At 39.4% G+C, this 23,969-nt stretch overlaps 1 protein-coding gene across 2 annotated transcripts in view; it reads right to left on the bottom strand.

The window, feature by feature from the left end:
• Positions 1–23,969, bottom strand: part of ARHGEF12 (Rho guanine nucleotide exchange factor 12) — a 77,149-nt gene that overhangs the window by 39,716 nt on the left and 13,464 nt on the right. Inside the window, exons 2-4 of one of the 2 annotated variants that reach the window (XM_050910909.1) lie at positions 4,142–4,165; positions 3,316–3,404; positions 1,639–1,695 (exon numbers count right to left, since the gene is read on the bottom strand). In XM_050910909.1, the coding sequence (XP_050766866.1) occupies positions 1,639–1,695; positions 3,316–3,404; positions 4,142–4,165 (170 nt within the window). The remainder of the gene's footprint in view (positions 1–1,638; positions 1,696–3,315; positions 3,405–4,141; positions 4,166–23,969) is intronic. The other variant, XM_050910910.1, reaches the window with a different exon arrangement.

The raw sequence follows: 23,969 nt of genomic DNA, 5'->3' as shown, positions 1-23,969 counted from the left end.
CGCTTTTCAAGCAAGCCATTTCCCTGTTCATTCTCTCCGAGCATGGGAGGAAGACATACAAGCTGCAGCAAGCCAAGTCTCCCTAAGACAGGTTTCCAGCTCTACTGAAGCAAATCAAGGCACTCTCAAAACCTGTTCACAGTTTCTGAGGAACAGTCTCATACCCTGAGGAACATGACTGTCATATTACCCTCTTCTTTAAGAAAAGTGTGTGATTCAAAATTCCAGGGAAAGTTAAGAGATCTCATTTTCACAGAAGGAACAGATCACACCTCCCTAAACTGCACCAACTAAAGGGCATTTGCTAACACACCTATGTTGGTTTAGAAGAAACTCTTCAGGGTTGGTGGGTTTTGGGTCTGGGGGTTTTTTTGCTTTTATTTTTTAATGTTCCTTACAACCAGAGCTATGACAGCATCATTTTGTATTACACAGGTGGTTTAAGAAGTTGGATCACAGCCATCAACACCTGGCAGTTTTATTCTAGTGGAATGATAAAGCTGATACTGGAAGAGTCATTGCATGTGTCCAAAAGCCCACAAGCAGGTTATGCAGCAAGCAATCTTCTCAACAGAGAAAAATCAGAAAGTATCACAGACTGTTTTAAATACCAAAAAAAAAAAAGCCAGGAAAGGAAAAGAAAGGCAACCCATGGCTGGAGTCAAGACAGAGCTGGACATGCACACTTAGAAACACGAAATGTAGCAGTGCTGGCCAGATTCAGCCTAGGTCCAAGGGTTTTAAGAAGCTGGTAGGATCCAAAAGACCACCCACCAACTTGTGAAAAATTATTACCTTCTAGCTTCTAAGATATGAATGCAAATATCTTTAGAGATTGGAAATTCAACAAGTCATTAACATAAAGGTAGGATGGAGAGAGTGTCACAGCCCGAAGACTGACATATCTGATGTAAGCTAAAGAAGAGGGATGAGCAAACAGGCTGTATTTGGTAGACATTCTTTCCAACAGCATCCATCATGGTGTACTGACAACACAATGATGTGTGGGGCTACTCCTATCCCTAACTGTTATATGCCAATTTGTTCTAGTCTACAAGCCCACAAAATAATAGTAATACACAACAATACAGGACTGTCAGGGAAGTTACTCCCTCTTCAGAACAAAGAATGGTGAAGTTCATATTCTTACATTTTTTTAAATTATTTACAGATACATTTTTCCACTTCTGTGAAACATGAAAAGGAACTGACATGAGATCCTCACAAATAATGCAAAAAGATTAATTGCTGGCTCATCCAGATTAACCTCCACAGTTAGAGCAAGACACAGACTTTTCTACAACCACAAAAACTCTTCTGGAGTCCAGCATGAGCTGTGTCCTCATACAATGCCAAAAATACTCAGTGGCACAAGATCTCCAAGAAGGGCAGCCCCAGCAAGTTTTCCCAACTATCAATAGATAACAGGAGAATCCAGGTGACAGCCTGTGCTTGCCAGGTTAGTTTCCAGCCACTACAAAAACTACAAGCTGATAGCAACATTTAAACCCAGCTTCCCACTCCCTGCTGCAGAGCCAACCATGCGGATCATGTAAAGGATAAAAGCCTTGGATGCACAGACAGAAAGCATGGAGCAGACTGCAAAGGAGCAAGGCTGCAGCAGCTGCTTTAGCTTACCATATGTCTCGGATCTACTCTCCTCCGAACTAGACTTTGTCTTCTTGGAGGAGCTATCTGCACGAGAGCAGGAGAAAAGGAGAGAGAGATATAGAAAATATGGAGACCAAACATGAGGAAAAAAAAAACTTCATGAAAAACACAGACTGATTTATCAGGTTAAATCGTGCAAAACACAAATAAGATGTGAACAAAACATAGGTGGAACACTTGGAATAGGAGGTGAATAATATGAGCATGAAGACACAGGTAACACCACAAAGAATCTATTACAGAATCTAAGACACAATAAAAGAAGTTCTCTGCAATGAACCACAGAAAGTATTCTGGATAAAAAACAGTCCAAGCATAGAAACTCTGGTAACGTTTATCTCCAGAGTAAGTAATCAACATACGCATAGTAGTTCAGCATTCTGAATTCACCCCTTAAAAAGTAAATAATTTTATGAAGACTACAGTACAGAGTTCATCTATCAGACCAGATCACAAGCATCATAACAGGGTGCCAGGTAACAGCTCTCAAAATTGGAATGACTTTCATCAAATTAAGATTAGAGGATTCCTGAAGTTTGCTTCTGAAGAAAACAAATTCCTTCTACAAAATAGGTTCATAGCCTGAGACCTCCCCCAATCTACCCCAACCCAAAATAATTTTACATTACCTATTCCCAAGGACAAAGGAAAAGACGACAAGCACTAACTCAGGTCTTCTCCCTTACAGGATTTTTTTTTTTTTTTAACAGACATTAAAAGCCCATTTTAATTTATTTTGTGCACGCTAGGAAGGAGTCATGCAGCTAGTGGCAGAAAGCATTAACGAACAGGACGGTCTATAAGCACCAGCTTCAAATGTCTTGTGCAAAAACCACATTCTACAAGTTCTACCACCTTTACATTCAACTCTCATGTCTTCCACAAGCCCCAGGGAAAAGAATGGACTAAACAGCAGAACGTATAGAGATGAGAAACGCACATTGCATGGGGCCAGGAGGCTCAGACAAGAGCCTGTCGTGCATTTCATGAACATACACAGTAGTCACTGGGTTAGTGTTTCAGAGAGAGAATGAAGAATCCCTGCATGCATCCTAATTTCCAAGACAGCACTGGACAGGCTTACCAAATTGACCCTAATTTAACCTTTTGGAAGGTTAAAAAAAATAGAATAGTATATCCTTTAATAGACATTTATCTTAAAATATATCATGTTGGGAAGTACACATCCACTTTACAAGTGAGAGAGATGGATCAAAATCCACTAAGGCTCAAAAAAAAAAAAAACCTCCAACAAGGAACACTAGTCGTAGTCAAGCCTATAACATCTCCAATTTCACACTTCAACTATAACAGCCAAAAGAACTACTCACAACTAATTACAGTATTTGCCTACTGAAATTTCAGACTGACTTTTCTGAAAGAGGAAGTAGTTATAATTATTCACTGATACCACTAATCTAGGTTTATGCTTGCACAGTTAACAGCTGCTTTGTAGATGAGCATGTTTAAAAGCAAGCCCATATTCATTTCAATGCCCACATGCTTCAAACAGGCTTTGCAATCACAGAACAATGCAACTCTGAAAGCCACATTTGTTGACACATTAAAATCATTTTTATTCCAATCCTCAGTACTTTTCAAATTGAAGTCTAGATTTTCACCTGTGAATTTTTAGGACTTTACCTGTCGGATCAAAGTCGTGCGTACTACTGCAGCGTTCAACCTTCTGTTTCTTGTCAGCTGGAGACTCTCTGCTCAGAATGCTGCCATGTCTGTGTCAAACCAAAGCAGAGGATCCTGACTACCATACCACAGAAGCATTACCTAACTGGCGAGGCTCTTGGAAATAACCTTAGCTAGTTCTGTTTGCTAGCAAGGAATTTATGTTAAAACATACGCATTAAGTTCACCTAAAAAATTTATTCCCAGACTGAATTCAAGTGGAAAAACGATCTCCCTCAAAATCTTTGGGAGTGTATCCAAGGTTCTAGAAACAGTCTCACTAACCTTCAAAATTAGTAACAGCAAGTGCATTCTCTTTATCATTCAACACCAGGCCATATTTTATTTTAAAAGCAAAATAAATCTGTTACATCAAACTGAAAAAATTCCTGAAATCTTAACTCTACCTCCTCTCCCAGCAAATCTTAAATAACTTTGTATGCAAAAAATTAAAGATTTAGAATACCCCCCCCCAAAGGAAGCGTCTGTACATCATACACCAACATAGTATCGCTTTCTCTGACCATCTCAAATCTCAGGTAAGATAACCCGCCAGTGTACATAACAGAAATGCAAATGGTAACACTTTGCCATGCACTTTTAAGTATACCACCAACTATATTTTTGGCACCCTGTCCCAATCTGGATATTAATTTCCTCACATTTGTAATGGGTACTGCTATCTGTGTTTGTACATATTTTTTTTTCCTTTTAAAAGCATTCTTCCTTCAAAAATGCTGTATCATAATTTGCAATACAGATAAACAGTCAGACTTCAGTAACTCACCTTGTAGGTTTTTTGAGAGGAAACCTGAAAAGAAAGAAAGAAAGAACATAAGTTTAGTGAACTTTTTTTGTTTCTCAATATTATGTTTGATATCAACACTAATGCTTAAATACAGTTACTTTACACTTCTGTAATGCCTTCACAAGAGAACAAGTCTTTTTTGTTCTTCTACTTCAGCCAATTATTAGTCCATTTACAGTTGATTCAACTAGGTAAAGAATTATTATCAATATGCTTTAAGGTTTCAAACAGAACTAAGAACAGAAACAGAATCTGTGCTCTCAAATCCAGCATCTAGTAACTCTTTCTTTCTTAGTAGACTATAGTAGCTCACGGATCATCTTCCTCTCATAACAACTAGTCCCATGCACTAAAAATTAATGTAGCTTGACTTTTTTGGCCTGCTGATGGACTGAGTACCTGGTACCTAATGAAGGTCCAAACTCTAACTGAAAAATCTCCTATAACTGAGACATTCCAGTTATGTCCGTCCTATGTGGGTTCTGTGGTATCTACTAATACAGGAGCTCATGCTGACATCTCCTCTTAACAAGATATCTAACTATTTTCATGAAACTGTATGAACCTGCCATCTTTGAGACAAGCACAACAGAGTAAAGTTAAGTTGAAATTATAGTAACTATTCCAAATATTATTACTGGGACATACAGAAAAAATAGGCAACACAAACGCACAGTTAAAGGGAGGAAGAAGTGTATACGCATTTTTTAAGTAAGGAAAAGATGTAGGACTTATGAAACCAGGATTTTTTTCCATGAATTACTGCAGAAAAATGACAGAGCAAGGTGTATGGCATCCAGCTTGAGGCACCAACTTCTACTTTCACAAAGCAGAACTAGTTTTTTCTCGGAACTTTTCAGAAGTTTAGTTCCATTCCTACTTGTTAAATGTTTTTAGATCCTTTGGCTGGAAAGCAATACAAACATTTAGAGCTCTGTGTGTATGTGTAAGAAAAGAATAGATAACTTCAGTCACCTTTTGTTCTAAATGAAGACATCTACAATTATTATAGCTGATAATTTCCCTCATATACCTTATAGTTATCCTTATTGCATTCAGTTTCTCCTATTTACACAGGTTTTCCAAAAAGTAATGGGGTGAGGGTTAGAGGGAGGCAGGGAAGAGATTCAAGGAAAAAGAAATCTAATACCACAAAAGTTAACAGGGCATTAAACGACTCAATTTTTTTTTATTATTTTTTTTTTTAAACTTAGCTTAGTTTAAACAGACCTATTTGGTAAAGATCAATAGTCCCATGGTAAGCCTGTGTTAGAAAAAGACAACATCAGTGCAGGATAGTCCCAAGGACACCACCTCCAAACTCAGACTCAACTGAGCTGAGCGATGGCCCTGTCCAACAAAACTGGTCCAACGCGCAGAATCAAAGCATTGTCCGAGAGCACTTCAGAGCATTACAACAAAAGATTCCTTGAGCACCGCCAAGAAGACTGCTCAAAATGCACACCTCATGTTTTAAGCTCCTTTCTCCAAAGGAAGGGCACCTTGTCACCTATTCTCTTTTCCTCGATAACTATACATAGAGTGGCCCAGTCAGAAATAGCACAGTCTTAGAGCTACAGTAACTTCCTCCCTATTACCTGAAAAACATAACTGGATACACAGAAGTACTCAACTTAATCCCTCTCTTTGAATAACAGGTATTCCATTAAATGCGTATACACCCAAAATGCTGGCCAGCTCACACATGCCAATCCTCTATGCAAGCATGCACTAATATGGCAACTCTGAAACAAACATCTGATGACACATTAGGCAAGTGAAATTAAAACTATTACTGAAAATAATTACACACATCAAGACACTTGCCATCTTTTAGATAACAGCATCAAATTTAGTTGAAATACAACAACGGCGTCAAAATTAAGGGGATAGATAGGGCCTTTGATTGCATAAGCCTTAGGAACCTATGGGTAAAGCAGCACAGAAATTAATTAATTGAAGAAAAAAGGTCACACACAGACTCCACAAGAAGTGGTAGTCCTCTTTCCTCCTCCTCCCCCCAAAAAGCACTATTTTCATCTCAGAAGTCTGGGAAATCCACTCTGACTCAAATAAGAAACGTGTAGCTAATCAAGCCTCTCCTCATTCTTCTCTACCTGCAAAGCCAGATTCAGCATTCAGTCCTCCCATTTGTAAATTTTGGCCAGTAAAGAACTACTTTGTGCAAGACAGACAACCTGAATCCCAAAGCAAAGAAAACAAAAGTCATCTCAGGCCAGCCTAACCCTGTCTGAACACTGTATGGTAAACAGATGCAGTAGTGATCAAGTGTTTCATCGAAAAGCAGAAAAGGAGACAAAGAAACCCAGGGAAAGACAATCTATTGCCCCTCCAACGGCAGGTAAAGATGCTTAAGATGAATTATACCACAATTTTTATCCTAACACTACGAACAAATATTTTAATGAAGCATTTAAGTGAAAACTTTTATCCCATAGTGTTTCTTGTCAGGCACCCAGAACTCCAGGCTTATGCTCCTGCAGCAAAAGAAACAGTTTATGAACAAAATAAAGTTGCTTCACTGTTGTACCGTTTTGGTTCTATTTATTATCTGTTCAAGAATGAAGTACAAATGTTCTATTTTAGAGGTCTAGAAAGTTGTGCAAAACCTTTCTGCTTATTATACATACACCACTGACATTAGTTATTTAGAAAGAGAACCCTAACATTTTTGTACACAAAACAGTACTGAAATCATCAGGAATTTTTTCTGTGCTTTGACGTTAACGGTGAGCATAGAAGTCCCTCTGAGTGAGGGCCAAAATCCCACAGCTTCCTAGTCCGAGGCCGTAACTGCACTAACAGTTGTAGGCACGGCACTTCAGTACAAACGGTCAGGACTCGCAAGGAGCCGGCTAGCTCTGAAGAATGCCCACCACACTGATGCTGACACCCATGGGAAGAGACACCCGAGCCCAGGCCCAGGATGGCATGAGCGCAGCGCTCGCTCCCCTTGGGCTGCGTCCCCTCTGCGTCCACGGGCGTGCTGCTGCGGAGCATGGCTGCGGAGCACGCCGGGAGCAGCTCCCGGAAGCTCTGGAGCCCCTTAGCTGCCTGCCAGCTTCCTGCGTTTCTTTCTTCTCCAAAGCGGGGAGGGAGGGAGGGACGTGGTGGGGAAGCAAGGCAGGCAGCAGGTCACCATCACAGGGAAGCCTCTCGGGCACATGCAGCACGTTCACTAGAGGTGGTGAGGCTGAGGGCGCTCCAGCCTCCTACACTTGCTTTACTTCAGAGGTATTCCGTAAAAACCAATGGAGTAGGTGGGCTTTGTCCAGCTAGGCTGGAAGTGAAGCTCCCCAGCCCCCCTCCCCCCCCCCCCCCCCCCCCCCCCCCCAAAACTCCCCTCCCAGACCTGAAATCGTTCCAGGCCAACAAGTTACGAAATCACAGAAATTAGAGATGGAAGAGTCAGCTGAGCTAAGACTACAACTGTGATTTAACGTCCTTGCTAGCCAGACTGTGAGGAGCACTCAGTATAGAAGTTCCTCCTCTTTTCCTAGTTTCCTACCTGAACAGTATCTAGCATTTCTTGATTTGCTGAAGATGTTCTTCCGTTCCCAAACACTATGTCACTTGTATACTACAGCAGAAAGCAGAGCAAAAGTGGATAAACAGAGTATAATCAAAGAACACAGAAGAGCTCCCATAAGTTTATCCAGCAACTATTTGTATTTCAGTGCAACTTATCTTCACTTTGAAATAGTATTAAGTTTGAAAGTAGTACTGAAAATCCCCTCATTGTGTTACAGTATTCAGCATTATATATAACATATAAAATGTATTTCACCTACTATTGTAAACACCATGCAAGCTGAAGGCACAGCAGGGTGCGGTTAACAGCTGGAGACTTAATTCCAAATCTAACTGGCAAGTTTAGGCTACACGATAAAACCCTGTAGACATTTTGTCTGATAACTGATGAACATCAGCACATTTTCAAACAAGTTGTTCCACCCTCCCAAATACCAGGAACAATTAAAAGCCAAGTCACATTTTGTTTTTAAAATACTGAATCAAATAATTTAAGTAATTTAAATGCATCAAATTACTAAAAGTATGTCTTGTTAGTCATGCTGCATTAGGAAAATCTATTTACCATAAAGCCAAGCGAGAAAAATACACCTACAACTAGTAACACTGTGGATTAAAAATTATACTTCTCCAAGTTAGCTCACACATGCATGCGCCATTCAGTACTGGACCAGCACCTAATAACTACCTTGAAGCCAAGACAGAAAAACATAGTTTTAAGACTTAATGTGTCAAAACACACCAGAGCAAGGAAGGATTCCCAGCTTCCAACAGTACAAAGCATTCCATTCTAGCCCAGGAGGTTGAAAATATATCTGACCATAAATAGCACAGCATTCAGATAACCGTGTTGGGTTTTTTTTCCTCCCATACTAAAATATTACCAGAATTCAAGTATCTGCTATCTCAAAAACTGATCAAAGACAAAAATATTTAGATTCAGACAAGGGCCCCAACCTTGGAAATATTTATTCATGTGCCTAACTTTAGTTCCTTTTACTTCAGCGGGACTACTCACACGCCTGAAATTAAACTTGTGTGTGTTTGCACGATGCAAGTATACATTACTACAACTTGTGCTGAGATGAGTAAGAAATATTGTGAAACCTATACAAAAGAGAACAGCCAAAAACTGCTTACTTGACAGAACTAATCTTTAATTAGGAGATGAACAGTTGCAATAGAAGCTTCTTCATTGCTTTATTAGTTTCATTTAAATAAGATGTTGCTTGTTACAGACAAACCCTCTTACAGAATTCTAAATTTGAAAGAAAAGCAGCAAAAACACCCGACCACTCCAAACTCAGGAGAGATGAGAAATACTACAGGTTCACTCATTCGTCGTTTTCACACATTTAGAAAGAGAAGAGGAAAACTGATCTGCCCCCTCAATAAAAACCTCAAACTATGTCTATTTAAAATGACATCATCCTACTTCAGGAGGTTTTCACCAAGTAATTCGTCAATGAGAAGCCTTTTGCCAGCACCACCTCCATGGGTTTTGGTGAAAAAGCAAGTTGTGTAACTGGCAGCTATGCTTCTGGAAGGCTGAGCTGGATTGTACTCTCCTCTTGCTCATACATACCCAAACAGGTCCTATAACTGGAAGAACTGAAGTCTGTTCTTGGGTGACAGTTAAAAAAAAAAAAATAAAAAAAAAAAAAATCACTGAACAATTTCATGACTATTTCTAGAGCATCTAGTGCATACAACTCCTTCAGTACCTATTAAGCTTCATTTTCAACACCCTGATTGGACCTGCAATGACACTAGTCAGAAGAAGGCTACATTTTCTGTCTAAATCTAGTAGGTTTAAGTAAGTGCCTTGAAAGTACAGTAAGCATGGATGTCTTAAATGCCATTCTGCAGATAATTCCCAGAATTTCATCTTGAAAGAGACAGGAAGAAACAAAAAAAACCCCAAAGAAAGTCTGTTTGTTTTCCCAGTTTGCAGATGTACATATCCACCAAAGCAGTTTTTTGCAGGGCTTAAAAGCCCTGAGAAAGGTATTATGGGAGAGTGCTGACATGACCTGAACAAAAGCAGTACCAACGTGACCTTAATATAGAGCTAAAGGCAGTCTTCTGTCGCAACAAAAAGGGGTATACATGTTCTGTATAGGACAGCGGGTGAGTAAAAGGAACTGATGAGATAGCAAATGACAGGCGGATAGAGAGAAACACAGATGCAGCAAGTGGGCAACTATTAGCAACCAAGAAAAAACGCAGACAGAAGTTTGCCATTTCACTGTACTGCCCACAAACTACAGCTGTAACCACATCAGCTATTCTGTGGACAACACTGATTCAACACATCAAGTCTATTTACCTTAGCATTAACCCACTTAAAGAGCAGTTTTATGCAGTGTCATCTTTTCCTCATATCAAAGTACATAAGCTCAGGAAACCACAGAGTTTTCTTCCTCAAAAAAAGCCCACTGCATACTGATGACAACAGATTGTAACACAAGGTGCAGAGAAACAGCCAGGCTAAAGAAGGGAACCAAACGGCATGGATTCCTGGGAGCTGTCAGAGCCTACGGACAGATCTTATGAACTTGTAGCAAGTGCACAAGGAGGCGAAACCAAGCTAGGCAACAAAAGTTTCCATGTTATTTTTGTAGGAGTCCAAGGCAGCAACCACAGCTGACGTAATGACTCATGGAAGAATCGTTCATGGCATTATTAGCTTTAGATTACTGACAGCTTTGTGAACAGGCCTAGTCACCGCCTTCTGAGAAGGAACATAGGAAGTTTAGTGAGGTGACTGGAGAGCCCATATAGCTAGTATCTTCTGTGTTGACTCCACACAGTTCTCCACCTTCTAAACATTTCCGGCAACTTTAGTGTTGGATTTGCCCTAATAAAGCATCAGTGTATACCTCCAACTCAGTCAATGTTACATTGTTTTTCTGGCCCACCAATATTTCTACCCATAACTAGAATATGCCATTCAATTTTCCTTTTAGGTTAGAAAATGCAGAGTAGCCTATACAGCCAGTCAACATACTTCTTGATGGATCAGTATAAGGATCAATGCAAGGGACCAGCGCTATGGCAACTGACAGTACTGAGTTAGGCACTTAACGCAAACTAGGTTAAGAAAAATTTGATTAAAAATCAAGGAAAAAAATTATGCCTTTTCACAAGTCTGGAAAGCTAGCGGGTTTCTGATGGTCTTTAAGAAGAGAAGGTCAGGACTCCAAGAGGAAGGTATTTCTACAAGGAAAGAGCATTCCACTGGTGCTAGTGAGAGCACCTTTCCATCACAGGGATGTTTCCCCTTTGAGCTTTAAAAAACATGTATCTATATAGATATATCTTTCATTCTTGCAGTTAACCGGAGATTTATTCTGGGTGAGGGTTTCGTCAAGAGGGGTGAAGAGAAGGCGGCAGCATGAGAAGGGAGAAAGAAAAGAGAAAAAAAATCAGTTTAAAAAGATGAAAGATAAACAGAACACAAAGATAAGTCTTCTTCATAAAATGGATTACAAGAACATGGAGATTTTGCCTCCACACAAGGAGGCACATGGAATTTCCTGATGATACAGGTAGTAAGTCCATCCAAATGAACATTGCTCTCTCTGGGAGATACTCCTTTGCAGCTAGATGTGACCAGCTCTAAAAGGAGCTTGCAACAGTGTCTGTTATACAGACAAAATAAAAATAAATAAAAAAGAAAAATGACAAGCAGGGTACTTTGAATATACTATAGCCAACTGTAGTTCTTTCCTTAGCATCCTTTTGCTGTAAAAGTTTCAGATTGGATGGCTTTATATTTCTCCATGAACAGTAACGTTTGGAAAGGGTAGAAGAAAAGCATCTCTAGAGGAGTTTCATCCACAGTTCAGTCATTCAGTCCCAGTCCAAGCAAGTGCCTCAGCTATTTTCCATGACACAAGCACTTGGATTTTTCCAAGAGCTGATGTCAGGGCTTTTCATGGAGAAAGAACTGCATTTACAGGGCAGGCAAGGAAGGAGGGCTTCCCCAGCAGCTATTCTCAATGTGGCCTTTGTGCTGCTCTGCTGCTGAAGCCAGGACCCTGCAAGAACTTTCAGTCCCCACAGAAACTCTACAAAGGGGAGGGGACAGAGACATTTTCAGCAGCCAGTACTGTTCTTCCACTCCTGACTGACTTCCAAGGCTCAGAAGCATCAGCTTTCCATCTACAGGGCCTGAAGTTACAGCCTTTTAAGACAAGGACACCTATTGTTTAATATCTCTACAATGGGGTAGAAGCAGACAAACAAACTAAAACTGGGGAGGGGGGCAGTGGAAGAGAACATAAACAAACCAAGTTGCTCATGTTTCCCTAATGCTGCTTTTAGATTCAGCCTAAAAGCAAGATTCGAGCAATAGGGATGTGGTTTGCCCACAGAATGTAGTTCAGAGCAGGAATAAACTCTGTCCAGAAACTGATGAAGAACAGAGGTTGCCAAATCACAGGTGATTTCCTACTAGTTTCCCAACGTGACTGGTTACAAGTTACTAAATCCGGCAGTTTCCACCTCTGGGAAAGAAAAATTGACATCCTTGAAATGGAAAAAATTAAAATTAATTAAACATCAGAAATACTGAAAAAGGCCAAGTATTTTTCTAAAAAGATCTTCAGAAAACGTTATCGTAACAAAAATGTAAGCAAAACTCTAGTGCACTGCAGAGAAGAAATGTCCACGATTTGTTCATTAGCTGCAAGCTTTATTGCGTGACCCACTTAACAAAATTGACCAGGTACAGGAGAAAGGTCAAGCCTTGTGATTTCAGAAGTTATGACCCAGTTTTCTCGCTTATTTATTTTTTAGTAGGCTATAGACAAATAGTCCCAGGCATAGAAAGCTCAAGCTTCCCTGAAGCAAGGAAAAGCAGCTGAAATATGCACGGTTTGGCCATACTAGAGGAGCTCCAAAATAGCCCTTTTCTCCACATTTTCGTATCATCTTGGCATCCTGAGCTTCAGCTGTTTGAGGGGGAAAAAAAAAGTGCAGAACATGTGTGTTCTGATTCTTTTCTCCAATTTTCATTTCTGAAAATCATTTTAAATCCCTTTGCCCACAGACTGCTCCTCTAAGAAAGAAGCAAATAAAGCAACAACGTTTCTTGCGCAGACAGGGCGTGGCAGTCAAAATTAACCTGCCTCCCTAAACTGGAGCTAATTACGGGGAAATGAAATGTTTGCTTTGCTTGCCAATAATTGCAATACAGAACTGGTTCAATGGAAGCAGCACTACTCCCCGCCTCCCCACCACCACTCCTCCTACACGGCGTCTGGAAAAGCTTTCTAGTTAGATGCACAAAAATCAAAGCAAGAGACAAAGGAACAAGAGTGCTACGCCAGACAATTTTATTTTCCTAAACCAACCGTAGAAACCTAAAGCCATCAACTGCCATGGGATTTGCTTTCACTTGATGCATGCATAAGGGCTTGGAGATCACTCGTGTTGCCCCAGCGTGTCAAGCAGTTTTTGCATTTCATTAGGCACACAGCCTAGTTCCTTATTAATGCCATACCTAGCTTGTGGTTGTTATGAACCAGCAATGAGACTAGTGTGGAAACAGTTCTTAAGAACAGCAAAAGACAGCAATTAGAAAGGGAGGAGAAAAAACACAGTGCACGTAATACAACTGGAAACATAACTTTCAAGATACCGTAACGCTAACTCCAATTATCCAGCTTTAAGTTTTGCAAATACACGTACAAGGTTCAGAGCCACATTTGAATATCTGGCCCAGAGTTCATATTTCTGGTAAGTGAGTACAGTTGCCTGGCACAGGAACACCACACCTCTATAGCTTGTAACTAATAAATATAGCTCAGGTGCTAGATACCAGTAAGAAAGTATCCATGTTAAGACATATTTAGTACTCCTCCAACATGTCTTTCAAAAGATGTTTTAAAGAACCAACAAGGCTACGTTGTTCTTCTGCTCTTCAGCATCATGAACTCATGTCTGACTTAATATTTCACTGGAGATTTAGCTTGATACAGATGTTACTACAATTTGAAAACATTAGCAGAAGTACATAGCTCAACACCACCTTCACCGACGGATTTATATATTTAAAAGGCATTATCAGTTTGTCTGACCTACTGTACAATGCAAAATTTCATTAAGTCACTCCTATAATAAATAAGGTCAGCATGACTAAATACTTTGCTCCAAGAAAGGCACCTTGTCTTAATTTAAATTTTCCTTCAATTCTCTTGTTAGCTTGTTTTAAAGGTTAATGTACATTTACTCGTCTAGAAATGTAATGCCAACTCTTCAAACCCAAGACTTGCCTGCTCATCAGAACTAGAAATTTAGCAGTTCAAAGCTAAGCAGACACTCAACCAAGAAGCTTTTTCAACCCTGCCTTTCCTTCTCCCACCCAGTCATGAACCTTTGGTCAAACTACACCCATTCTGTATGGGATGCGCAGACAACATCCACCCTTACGACCTTTGCAAAGCTTCTAAATATTTGCCAGCTGCAATAAACTAATTTACAGCTAATATGTCTTAAACTACCCAAAGGCAAAGTGCTCCCAGTGGCCTAATTTACACCAGGGAAAAACTGGATACACAATTTTACAAACGAAAGCTGTAGCACAGAGAGGACCAAGAAATCATTACCACATTGTTGCTTAACCTGTACAGTGTATTATTAGCTCTTAGTCCTTCAGAGCTTCCAATCTAGCTAATTCTGCTGGTGAAGTTTTACTCATGTAGATGCAAACCCCAAGGGTAACAGAAATCTAAACTATTTGAGACTAAATTAAAAATATGCAACTAATTGAACATTTCACCTTACTTGCTTCAACACCTCCCAAGAGGGTTTCTATCCTAGCATTAACTCATATTTTAAAAGCATCCATGGGAAGTTTCTCAATCATACATCTCAGTTTGTCAGAATTTAGAAAAAGGAAAATATGCGATGTAAACTGAAGAATAAAGAGATTAGCAACACTACATACTAAAGTTAAAGCTATCTTAGTTATTTACATGGCCTAAGAAAAATAAAGAGACTTCTATGATATGCAAACCTATTCTTTCTCCCCTGAAATGCAGGTCTTACCTATAAAACGCAAGACAAAAGATGCACATAGCATACATTGCATGAGAAGCGAAAAAATTTACACAGGCATTCGTGGCATGCTTTGCTCCTTTGCATTTCATCTTCCCCTTCATCTAAATTACAGGATAAATCCAGAAAGACCAACTGTAAAGGACTGAAGCAGAACACAGGATTAGGATTTCACAGCAACATCAAGCCCTGTTTCTTCTACTATAAAATGGAAGAGAAAAAAACCAATAGCCAAGCCATGGTACTTGTAAAATGGCTCAAGTTCCTGAGAACAGCATGCGAGTCATACATTGCTATTAATAGGCCTCTGAATATGTTTGTATTAGTATTTTCCTCTTGGGTCTCTTAAAATAAATAAAAATACAAGCAAAAAAAAAAACACCAAACATTTACTCAGGAAACCTACCAGCTGCTAAGAGGTGATGGCAGCAAAATTCCTCAAGACATGTGGCAGCAGTATAGAGATAACCACGCTATCAGAAATATCAATACCAATTTTAAGTTGTTTCCCCACCCGCTTCACTTACACCAGTTCTTGGTACCTCCTCCTCATACAGGCACAATACTGAGAACTGCCAACTCTCACTGACTTTGGCGAGAGCAGAGCTTGCAATAACTTCCAGATTGTCGCTCAGTATTTGACAGTTACCTCTTCATGTCAGAGCCACCTACAGTGCTGCCTTCCTGGAAAATGAGCATCTGTCCACAGAGGGAAGTAACCACTTTATAGCACATTCACTCAAAAAAAAAAAAAAAAAAAAAAAAAAAAAAAAGGCAGCTTTTTACATATATACTTATATATATATATGTAAAAATCAAATCCCCTCAGCAGTGATTAGCATCTCACAGCCCTTCTAGATCAAATCCTCATACCCATACATTAGCAGAAACTACTGCAAATGGAGACAAGTCTCCCAATGCTCTGATGGCTGTCACTGTATTAACATTGTGTCAATTCCGCACCAACAGTACTGTCCAGACCATCACTGTGACTATCCTCTACTGATGCAACTTGCTTAATTTTTACAACACTTTACAATAAAATCCAAAAAAAAAGGAAAGATCACTGAAAACTGTATTGAGAAAAAAAAACAACACCCAAAACACTCAAAGATGGTTTCTTGAACACCAATAGCAAATTTAACATCAACACGCATGAAATATCAGCTTATCAAAAATCACATTCACTTAGACTGCAAAAGCTGGTGAGAAGGTTCTGCTAACATGCTGGTATATAATTCAGCATTGGGAAAGAAGGTAGTGCTGCCAGCATCTACATCTAAGGCATCTTTCCTAGCTGTCAAAACCTTTGTTCTTGAGCTGAGACACTGAGGCACAGATTTTCACAGCAAGCATATTTAATTGGCCATTTTCACAATGAAAATACAAAAGGGTAACTAAGGTTCACATAGCAGCTATTAAAAGAAAAGAGAGGGGGGGGGGAAAAAAAACCTAAAAGAGAAAAACCTCCCCTCCCGCCCTTTTTCCAATAGATACTAAAGGAAAAATCCTTTCTCTCTCCTCTGCATTCAAGGAAGCTATTTTCTCATCTTTCAGTATATTCATGTATCACAGAATAGGAACAAAGACTCTCGGATATTACCTGTTTCACAAGACAAAGTCAGCTGCACAGGGAGATCCCAAAGGCCCATTTCCAGGGGGAGTACACTGAGACCAAGCCCCCTGCAAGGAGCGCAAGCTACCCGTCTTGGAAGCTTTCTGGGTTTTTGATGCTTATCCGATATCCTTGAGAGGCATCTGCCTGATTGTTTCACTGACCACTTGAGGGAACGGAAGAAACTCCACCTCTTCTCTCCCACCTCCTCCCAACCACCATCAGCTGTGGCCCAGCGCTGCACTGCTAATGGACACACAGAGAACAGCATCCACGTACATCCCACAGAGACTGCATGCAACAAGAAAGCAGAAGAGAGCTAGGATTTTAAAATTTAGCATTTCCAACTGTCCTGAGGGACAGAACAATATATACCTATATAGGTATTTATGTATATACAATACATAGATAGGTATGTTCTGTATGTATTTATGTATATGTACATATGCGTGCATATGTCTATACATATATGTATATGTGCATGCATGTCATTAAATCAGATCACTGATCAAAGAAACTGCATCACATGAGGCACATGAACAAAAGCTTGGCATAGGGCAGTGAGATTTTTACTTCAATCCACTTTCAGGCTTTTACAGGGTCACACTGTGCCATGTAATGTATTTTGTTTTCAGGCATTTTGAAAACACCCGACCACCATGGCACCTGAAAAGCACACAGTCTCAGAAAAACAGAGCCTCTCTATTGTTTTAGAAGAGAAGAGGGGCAGGAAAGAGGGAGAGAATGAAAGCATGCCTCTTTCTGTCATCCAGGGAAAGAAACTGGGAGGTCAAAACAGGGGGCAATGAGCTTACTGCTCTTACAGCTTATATGACTGGTCAAGCCCTGGGGAAGAAGGATTGGAGGGTGAAGGGGCTGTTTTCTTTTTCTGCCCCAATAACCTAATTAAGTTTGTGAGCACTGCTAGCGGGAGAGAAATTTCTTCACGCTACGCTGTCTGTTTGTGTTTGATTAATGTAAATCTTCCCAGGGCTCTAACCATGCCTCGGGCAGTGCGATGCCTGGCTCTCCATTAACAAGCATCCATGCCGCCACGTACAGCAGGATGAGAGAGAAAGCAAGATCTATATTTTAGCCTTCACCATAAAACCATCTAATTCAATCAGAATAATTTTTGGTGATTTGATTTGAATTACCATTCCTAGTTAAATTCCACTTTTTTCCCAAATTATGGGGCCTATTAAAAAGATGAAACTGCAGCAAACCACTTAATATATTAATAGCAGTTACTTTCTTTTGCATTTCCTCAGTTCTCATGACCAAATTTTTTAGACTACACTCACCACAACTTCTGTGCTGCCCAGTCCAATGCATGCTGGTACCAAATATAATCTCCAAGCCACAACTGCATCAAGGCTACAATTACACAGCAGACAGGAAACCAAAGAAATCAACTCCTACCCCTACATCTATCTGCTCCATGGTTCTAAGCATGCAATAATTTCCCAGCCAGAGCTTGTATTTTCCATGCTTCTATCTTTTCCAGTGGCATGCATTATCATTTTCTAAATAGTAGTAAGCTGTATTTCATTGGTTCGTATTTTGAAACATTTGCCCAGCTTCTCATTTTCTAGGAATTTCACAAATCAGAAAAGAAAATGTCAGCTCTCAAAAAGAAAATGGTAACCAGAGGAAAGCAAAAAAACCCAGTGCATAGCCAGCTGCTCAGATACTCGCTGGCTAGCACCCCTTCCTTTCTGAGTCCTGGTATATGACCCAAAGCACAGGGAAGAAAAAAAAAAAAACAAAACGAACAGGACGGTTTTTTAAGCAAACATGAAATCACAAAGAGTTAAGGAAGCAAGGGAAAAGTAATTGCAAATCCCAGAGCAGAGCTTCATATCCAGTTTATTCATGCCCGAGTGAGAATCACGTGCACCAAACAGCCACTGCTAATGCATAAAGAGGGTGTCAAAACAGAGATATTTTTAAACTTGGATTACATTTTAAAATCAAGTATTTCCTAATTCTTCTCCCTAATGCTCCTCATCATCAAGTGAAACATAGATGAAACAATGTGAGCAGGCCAATATCCTTACCTTACTAAACTACACTTTGCTTAAAACACTGTTGCTTCCCATTTCCTTCGTTGCGCAGAGTACTCTTTTACCGACTGCAGCAATCCAAACAACACACTCCAACAAGCAGAGCTTAGAACGGATGGTCAGAACCAGATCTGCTCCCCACCACAGAAATTCACATTCCCTAGCTGCATGCCTCAGTTTGCCCGTCAATAAAACTGCATATTACTCTACTGCAGGGAAATAAGACAAGTTTAAGATTTGTAAGTTGCTTTACAATCATAAGAACAAATATGTACAACATTGTAGAGTATTACTTATTATATCCTTGCAAAACTCAAATTCCTCGGAGTGCTTGCTTTTTGAAATTTGCATGTAAAATATTTAATTTGAAACCATTCAGGTCAGTGAACAAATGGAGGAATAGAACAGAAACATGCTTCAAGGCTGTGTTATGCCTTTACCTCAGAAGGGACGTTTTCATTCCCCTTAAACATAAAAGCTCTCTTACTGACATCAACACTTGGGAAAAGAAATGCGTTTGTATCATGAAACAATCTTAAAAGCTTCAGAAATAGATATTGCAGCCTTCTCTTCATCATAATGAAGTCAAAAACACTTTGAAGAATCCAAATGAAATTTCAGTCTATCCAGAAAAGTATCAAGTAGAAAAAGGATTTAAGCACAGGGCACAGCAACAGCACTTTTGGAAAACTATTACGAGAATGAACTCGAGCCCAACACTGAATTTGTTCATTTCTTGCTCTAAGGTTTCTTTTACACTGCAAAAACGATATAGAAGGGATTGGTGTAAGTAGACAGGGCCAGTCTTGTAGCTTGCTTCTTTCCCGAAATACTGAATTTCTGAAAGAACATTGCTTTCTAAAGCACCAGCCACCTTTTGAAGCCTATTATGTCCAGACTCAAAATATCACAAAGGTGGCACGCATCACGACTTGAGACAAAGTTCTCTTTCTTTCTTATGATGGGGAAGGGCATATGTATAACTAATTTTTAACAGGATTATTATCCAGTATGATCACTGCAGAACTACACAGACCAGTCATGTAAGACTTAACTGTTGGCTGCAGTTTTTTGCTTATGCAAATAATAAACTTATATTTTTGCAGTATTAATTTTTATTTATATTTTATCTACAGCTTTTGGGGAAAAGCAACACAATGCATTCCTTTCAAGTACAAGCCAGTGCAGCTGCCAGGAAACAGTGTAAAAACAAGAAAGATTCAGGAATGGAAGCTTATATCTTGCTTCCTACTCTGATTTCCCACATTTCCTTCCCTCAGTACTCTCTCAGCCACAGGACATAAGAAGAAAACAATTGGGGGGGGGGGGGGGGGGGGAAACAACAATCTTTGACCAAAAAAAGCAAGAAAGAGTCTGGTGCAACCAGGTTTTTAGAAGAAATTAGAGACAGCTAAGATATGGCTAGGGCTGTAAATGTAGTATCACTATTTTAAATCTACAGGGATTTCTACAGTCCTGGACAACAGCAGGAAAGGAGGATAAGGAAAGAAAACACGGAAAAGAGATGCCACTTTCCACATCATTAAAAAAGAAATCTCTCTTAGGAACATAGGAAAGATGGTAAAAGTACATAACTCCTCCTCATTTAGCCATATTTCTTTGTCCTTTTAGAAAAAGCGTAATAAAACATAAGACAATTAAGTTAAATAAGTGCTTCTAAAATATCACACTACCAGTTACAAGCCTGTATATTTCAGGTTTCACTTTCCAGAATTTTCAAATCTCTTTGTTCCATCATTCTCTGTCAAGTAACCGCAATTTTGATCCCTATTCCCTCCCTTACACTCTCTATTGATTAAGAAATGCTTTACTTCTTGCCTATATACAAAGCACACACTGCAACCAACATAAGCAAAGCTCTTCTTGTTCAGTAACAGTATTAGCAGCTCTCAGCTGGTTAGGCTGGGATACGGTAAATATTTATGCAGAATTCACAGACCTTTACCCCAATAAGGAGCCAAGCATGGGAAAAGAACAGCTTCCCAGAGCTCCATACAGCGGAAGCGAAGCGGTCCCCAAGGAACGGAGTCCACACCCCTGTGAAAAAAAATCCATGGAGCAGCAAGAAGAGCTCCGCATTTGATCACTACCACTGCTGGTTGAGTTTCTACAACAAAACCTAAGGCCTCAACACACGGAGCACTAAGCATCCTGTTTGCAGCTTGGCTGAAGAGGCCAAACCTCGCTCACAATTTTTGGAAAGTTCAAAGAGCCACGGATGAAGAAATCTATTCTTGAAAAAGGATTTAGTTCAGGTACTATCAGGATATGGGATAGATAGATAAATGCATTTTTAATCAATGAATCCCTAACGTTATAACACATCACATCAATATACAAAAACCTTGCCAATGCACCTCCTTAGCCCCTAAAATCATAAATGATAGGCAGAAGGGCTGTCCAGTTCCCCCATCAGAGTATCTAAATACTTTATAGAGCCATATGTTATGCACACTGACCCTCATTCTCTCCCTTTCATGTGATGGGCTCAGGATGTTAATTTCCCCTATCTTTTATATAAAGCAACAAAATCCATCCTGCACACCTTAAGTAAACAGGAACTAGCAGAAGGCTACTATGCTTTTTTTTTTTCCTGAGAGTATGTAAATGTAAAAGTACAGACAAGAAGATATGCAAGAAATCTGACATACTTCAGCAAGATACTGCAAGAGCACAGAGTCCACTAGATGACTTGCATCTTTTAGACACATCTGAGAAACATCTGAGTGTTTTCAAGTACAAAAATAGTGGGCCACTATTTGGAATGTAGATACCTACTGAGAAGTCCCAAAGATGTCACAGGCATTGAACTTCACTTTAGCAGAGGAAAGTATGGCACATGTCTTTCCCGCCTCCCCCCAAAGGTCAGAACTCTCATACTTCATTCACAATGGCACTTCTTTCTTGTCACCAGGAAAACTATAAACTATACCTTTTTTTTTCTCTATGCCTATGCTGCCTTATTTTTAAGTCACGTACATTTTATTTTTGCTTTAGACCCATCTTGGTCTTTGACCTTCTGTCTTTACAGAACCAATATGGATCCTTCAGTAGTTTCTGACAGCAGCAGCACACAAACATTGCCTGACCTGCAGCTGTTATCCACACACTTGTTCCATCGCCTACAGATGATTCCTTTCTGCCATGTGCAAAACTGCGCAGACATGACACACACAGAGCTGGTAAGTTCACCCTCTCTGCCTTCACAGCATAGATCGCGTTCTTTCATAAACTTTTATTGGCCTGAAATGTCAACAACTCACAAGCAGTATAGGACTAAGAAAGCTTCTGTTTGGCTACTTTGGGCATGCTTTATGGAAAACAGAAGACAACTTGATGAACAAATGAGTTAATATTTCATTTGAGCATCCGAAGTATGTTGCATTACATAACAGGCAGTGGAAGTTAAAGATACAGAAGCTTCCTCTTAAGAATTTCTGCAAGTCAGAGTAGACAATTTAAGGAGAGCTTACGTCAGATAAAGTAATAATTTTACAAAACCACTGCTTCAAATATACAAACACTTCATTCTTTCAGCTCCTTCGAAACATGCCTTAAATTACTGGAACTTAGTTTGAAAAATAGGAAACTGAGGTACAGAAACAGGAAATTATTTTTGCAGTAAAAAAGTAGATCAACAATTACTGAAGTAGAAATACTATCCAGATTATTTGACCAGTACTCAGCCATTCTATCTTAAATCAGTACCATAATTCCTTTTTTAAAAGATAAGTAAGAGAAGTCTGTGTGGCACCCTGTGAGGTACAGAAATCAAGTCACAGATACTTGGCATATACAACATATTTGGGAAGTAAAGTTAAACTGAGTGCTAGCAGTGCACATGCAAGTAAGCCAAAAGACCTGCAAGCTTTCAGGTTACAGAGCATTTTGCTATATAAGAGTTAACCAAATGCTTTTAGGATCCTAGATACCAGATGAGAACTCCCTGAAAAATACCTCCAGCTTTCTAAGTACATTAGTGGACACAGCTTCAGCAGTCACTATGTGAACCTCAAGGGACAGCATCTGTAGAATGCCAGGCAAAATTCAAATTAAAAATTGGCATAGAAGAAACAAGAGGAGATCAAATCAAATGTAGGACAAGCTCCAGAGGAGTACTACCCATAAAGGAAAAAGCAAGGATGATTTAGACATGAGAGAAACTGATAAACTGAGCAGGGTGGGAAAATACAGAAGCAGGGGTAGAGGATAAGAAAATATAACAGCTCTCTATTGCTTGAGATACAACCCAATTTATTATACACCTCACTGAATGATTCACCATACAAATCCTCTCGCTCTGCTCTGAACAAAACCCACCTTCAGGGCTCCAGCCAGCTGACTAAAAAGCACATATTAGCACAAGTTAGGATTAGACTGGCAACCTACTTTACAGAGTCAACCATTACAAGACTGAACCACATCTGTCTGTTTTTAAATGCATGGCTGCATTAACCCTAAGCAAAATGCAGTGCTTAATGCAAAAAATCATCTTTGAAAAAGAAAATACTGAAGTCATTAAAACTTTAAGCACAATTGATAATTGCAAGCATTTACTAATAATAGATATTACTGAAGTAACGAATCTGCTAACCAAAGAAAAAAATTACAGAAGGACCCACCATTTTCTACTGTGACACACAACATGCTACTGGACAATTTTCTACAGACAGTAATTAAAGTAAGAAAGTTCTGGTACAAATATGGAAACTGATTAAAAGACAGCTGTAAAGTCTGCTAAATCTGTGACACAATCAAAAAAAACCACCTATCTGTAAAAGCAAAAAGTGAAAGATCCTTTATGAAAGAGAACCCTAATTCTTTCAGTCTCATTGTCTGAGCTGACTTCTGGCATAGGAAAATGGGATATATGGAGCTTCATTTAAAAGGTCATACTGTTTCCTTCCTTGATCTTTTACCACGAACAATTTTAGAAGGCATTAAACATTTCAGAATAGCCTATCTAAACAAATTTTTGCTTATCCTGTCATTGAATTAAGTTCAACCAATTCCAGTAAGCCTGCTATGAAAAAGAAAAGCCCCCCCAAACAGCTCCAAAATATGGTATTTATGCCAGTCACTAAATTCAAACCTCAATCAATGTTAAAACAGCATACTAAACTGAAGAGAGAGACAATTAATTATTGTATAGTTGACAACTTGAAAAGAGACAAAAATGAGAACAGGGACACTCCATTCTCTAAGACAAAATCTACTTCATTCATAGTAAACTGCTGAACATAGTTGCTAAAATTGTGTCATAATTCAAAGAGATAAGTCCACAAGACCAATTAACATGGTTTTAGCACTCAATATCTTGTTATGGTACACTCTAGAGCTGGAAATTTTCAGCAATAAATACTTTCAGGCCTAAAGAAACTCTATCAACTGCTCACTATATATCGAGAACCGGTGGAAGGGGGAAGCTTGACTTAACTCTTTCCAAAGGATTTTGCAGGTTCTTCTCAACTCACCATAGACTTCATCC

This window comes from Gymnogyps californianus, chromosome 25, assembly GCF_018139145.2.
Source record: "Gymnogyps californianus isolate 813 chromosome 25, ASM1813914v2, whole genome shotgun sequence".
NCBI classification, from domain to species: Eukaryota; Metazoa; Chordata; class Aves; order Accipitriformes; family Cathartidae; genus Gymnogyps; species Gymnogyps californianus.
The sequence above is the reverse complement of the archived record's forward strand: the minus strand, read 5'-3'. Positions and strand labels throughout refer to the sequence as shown.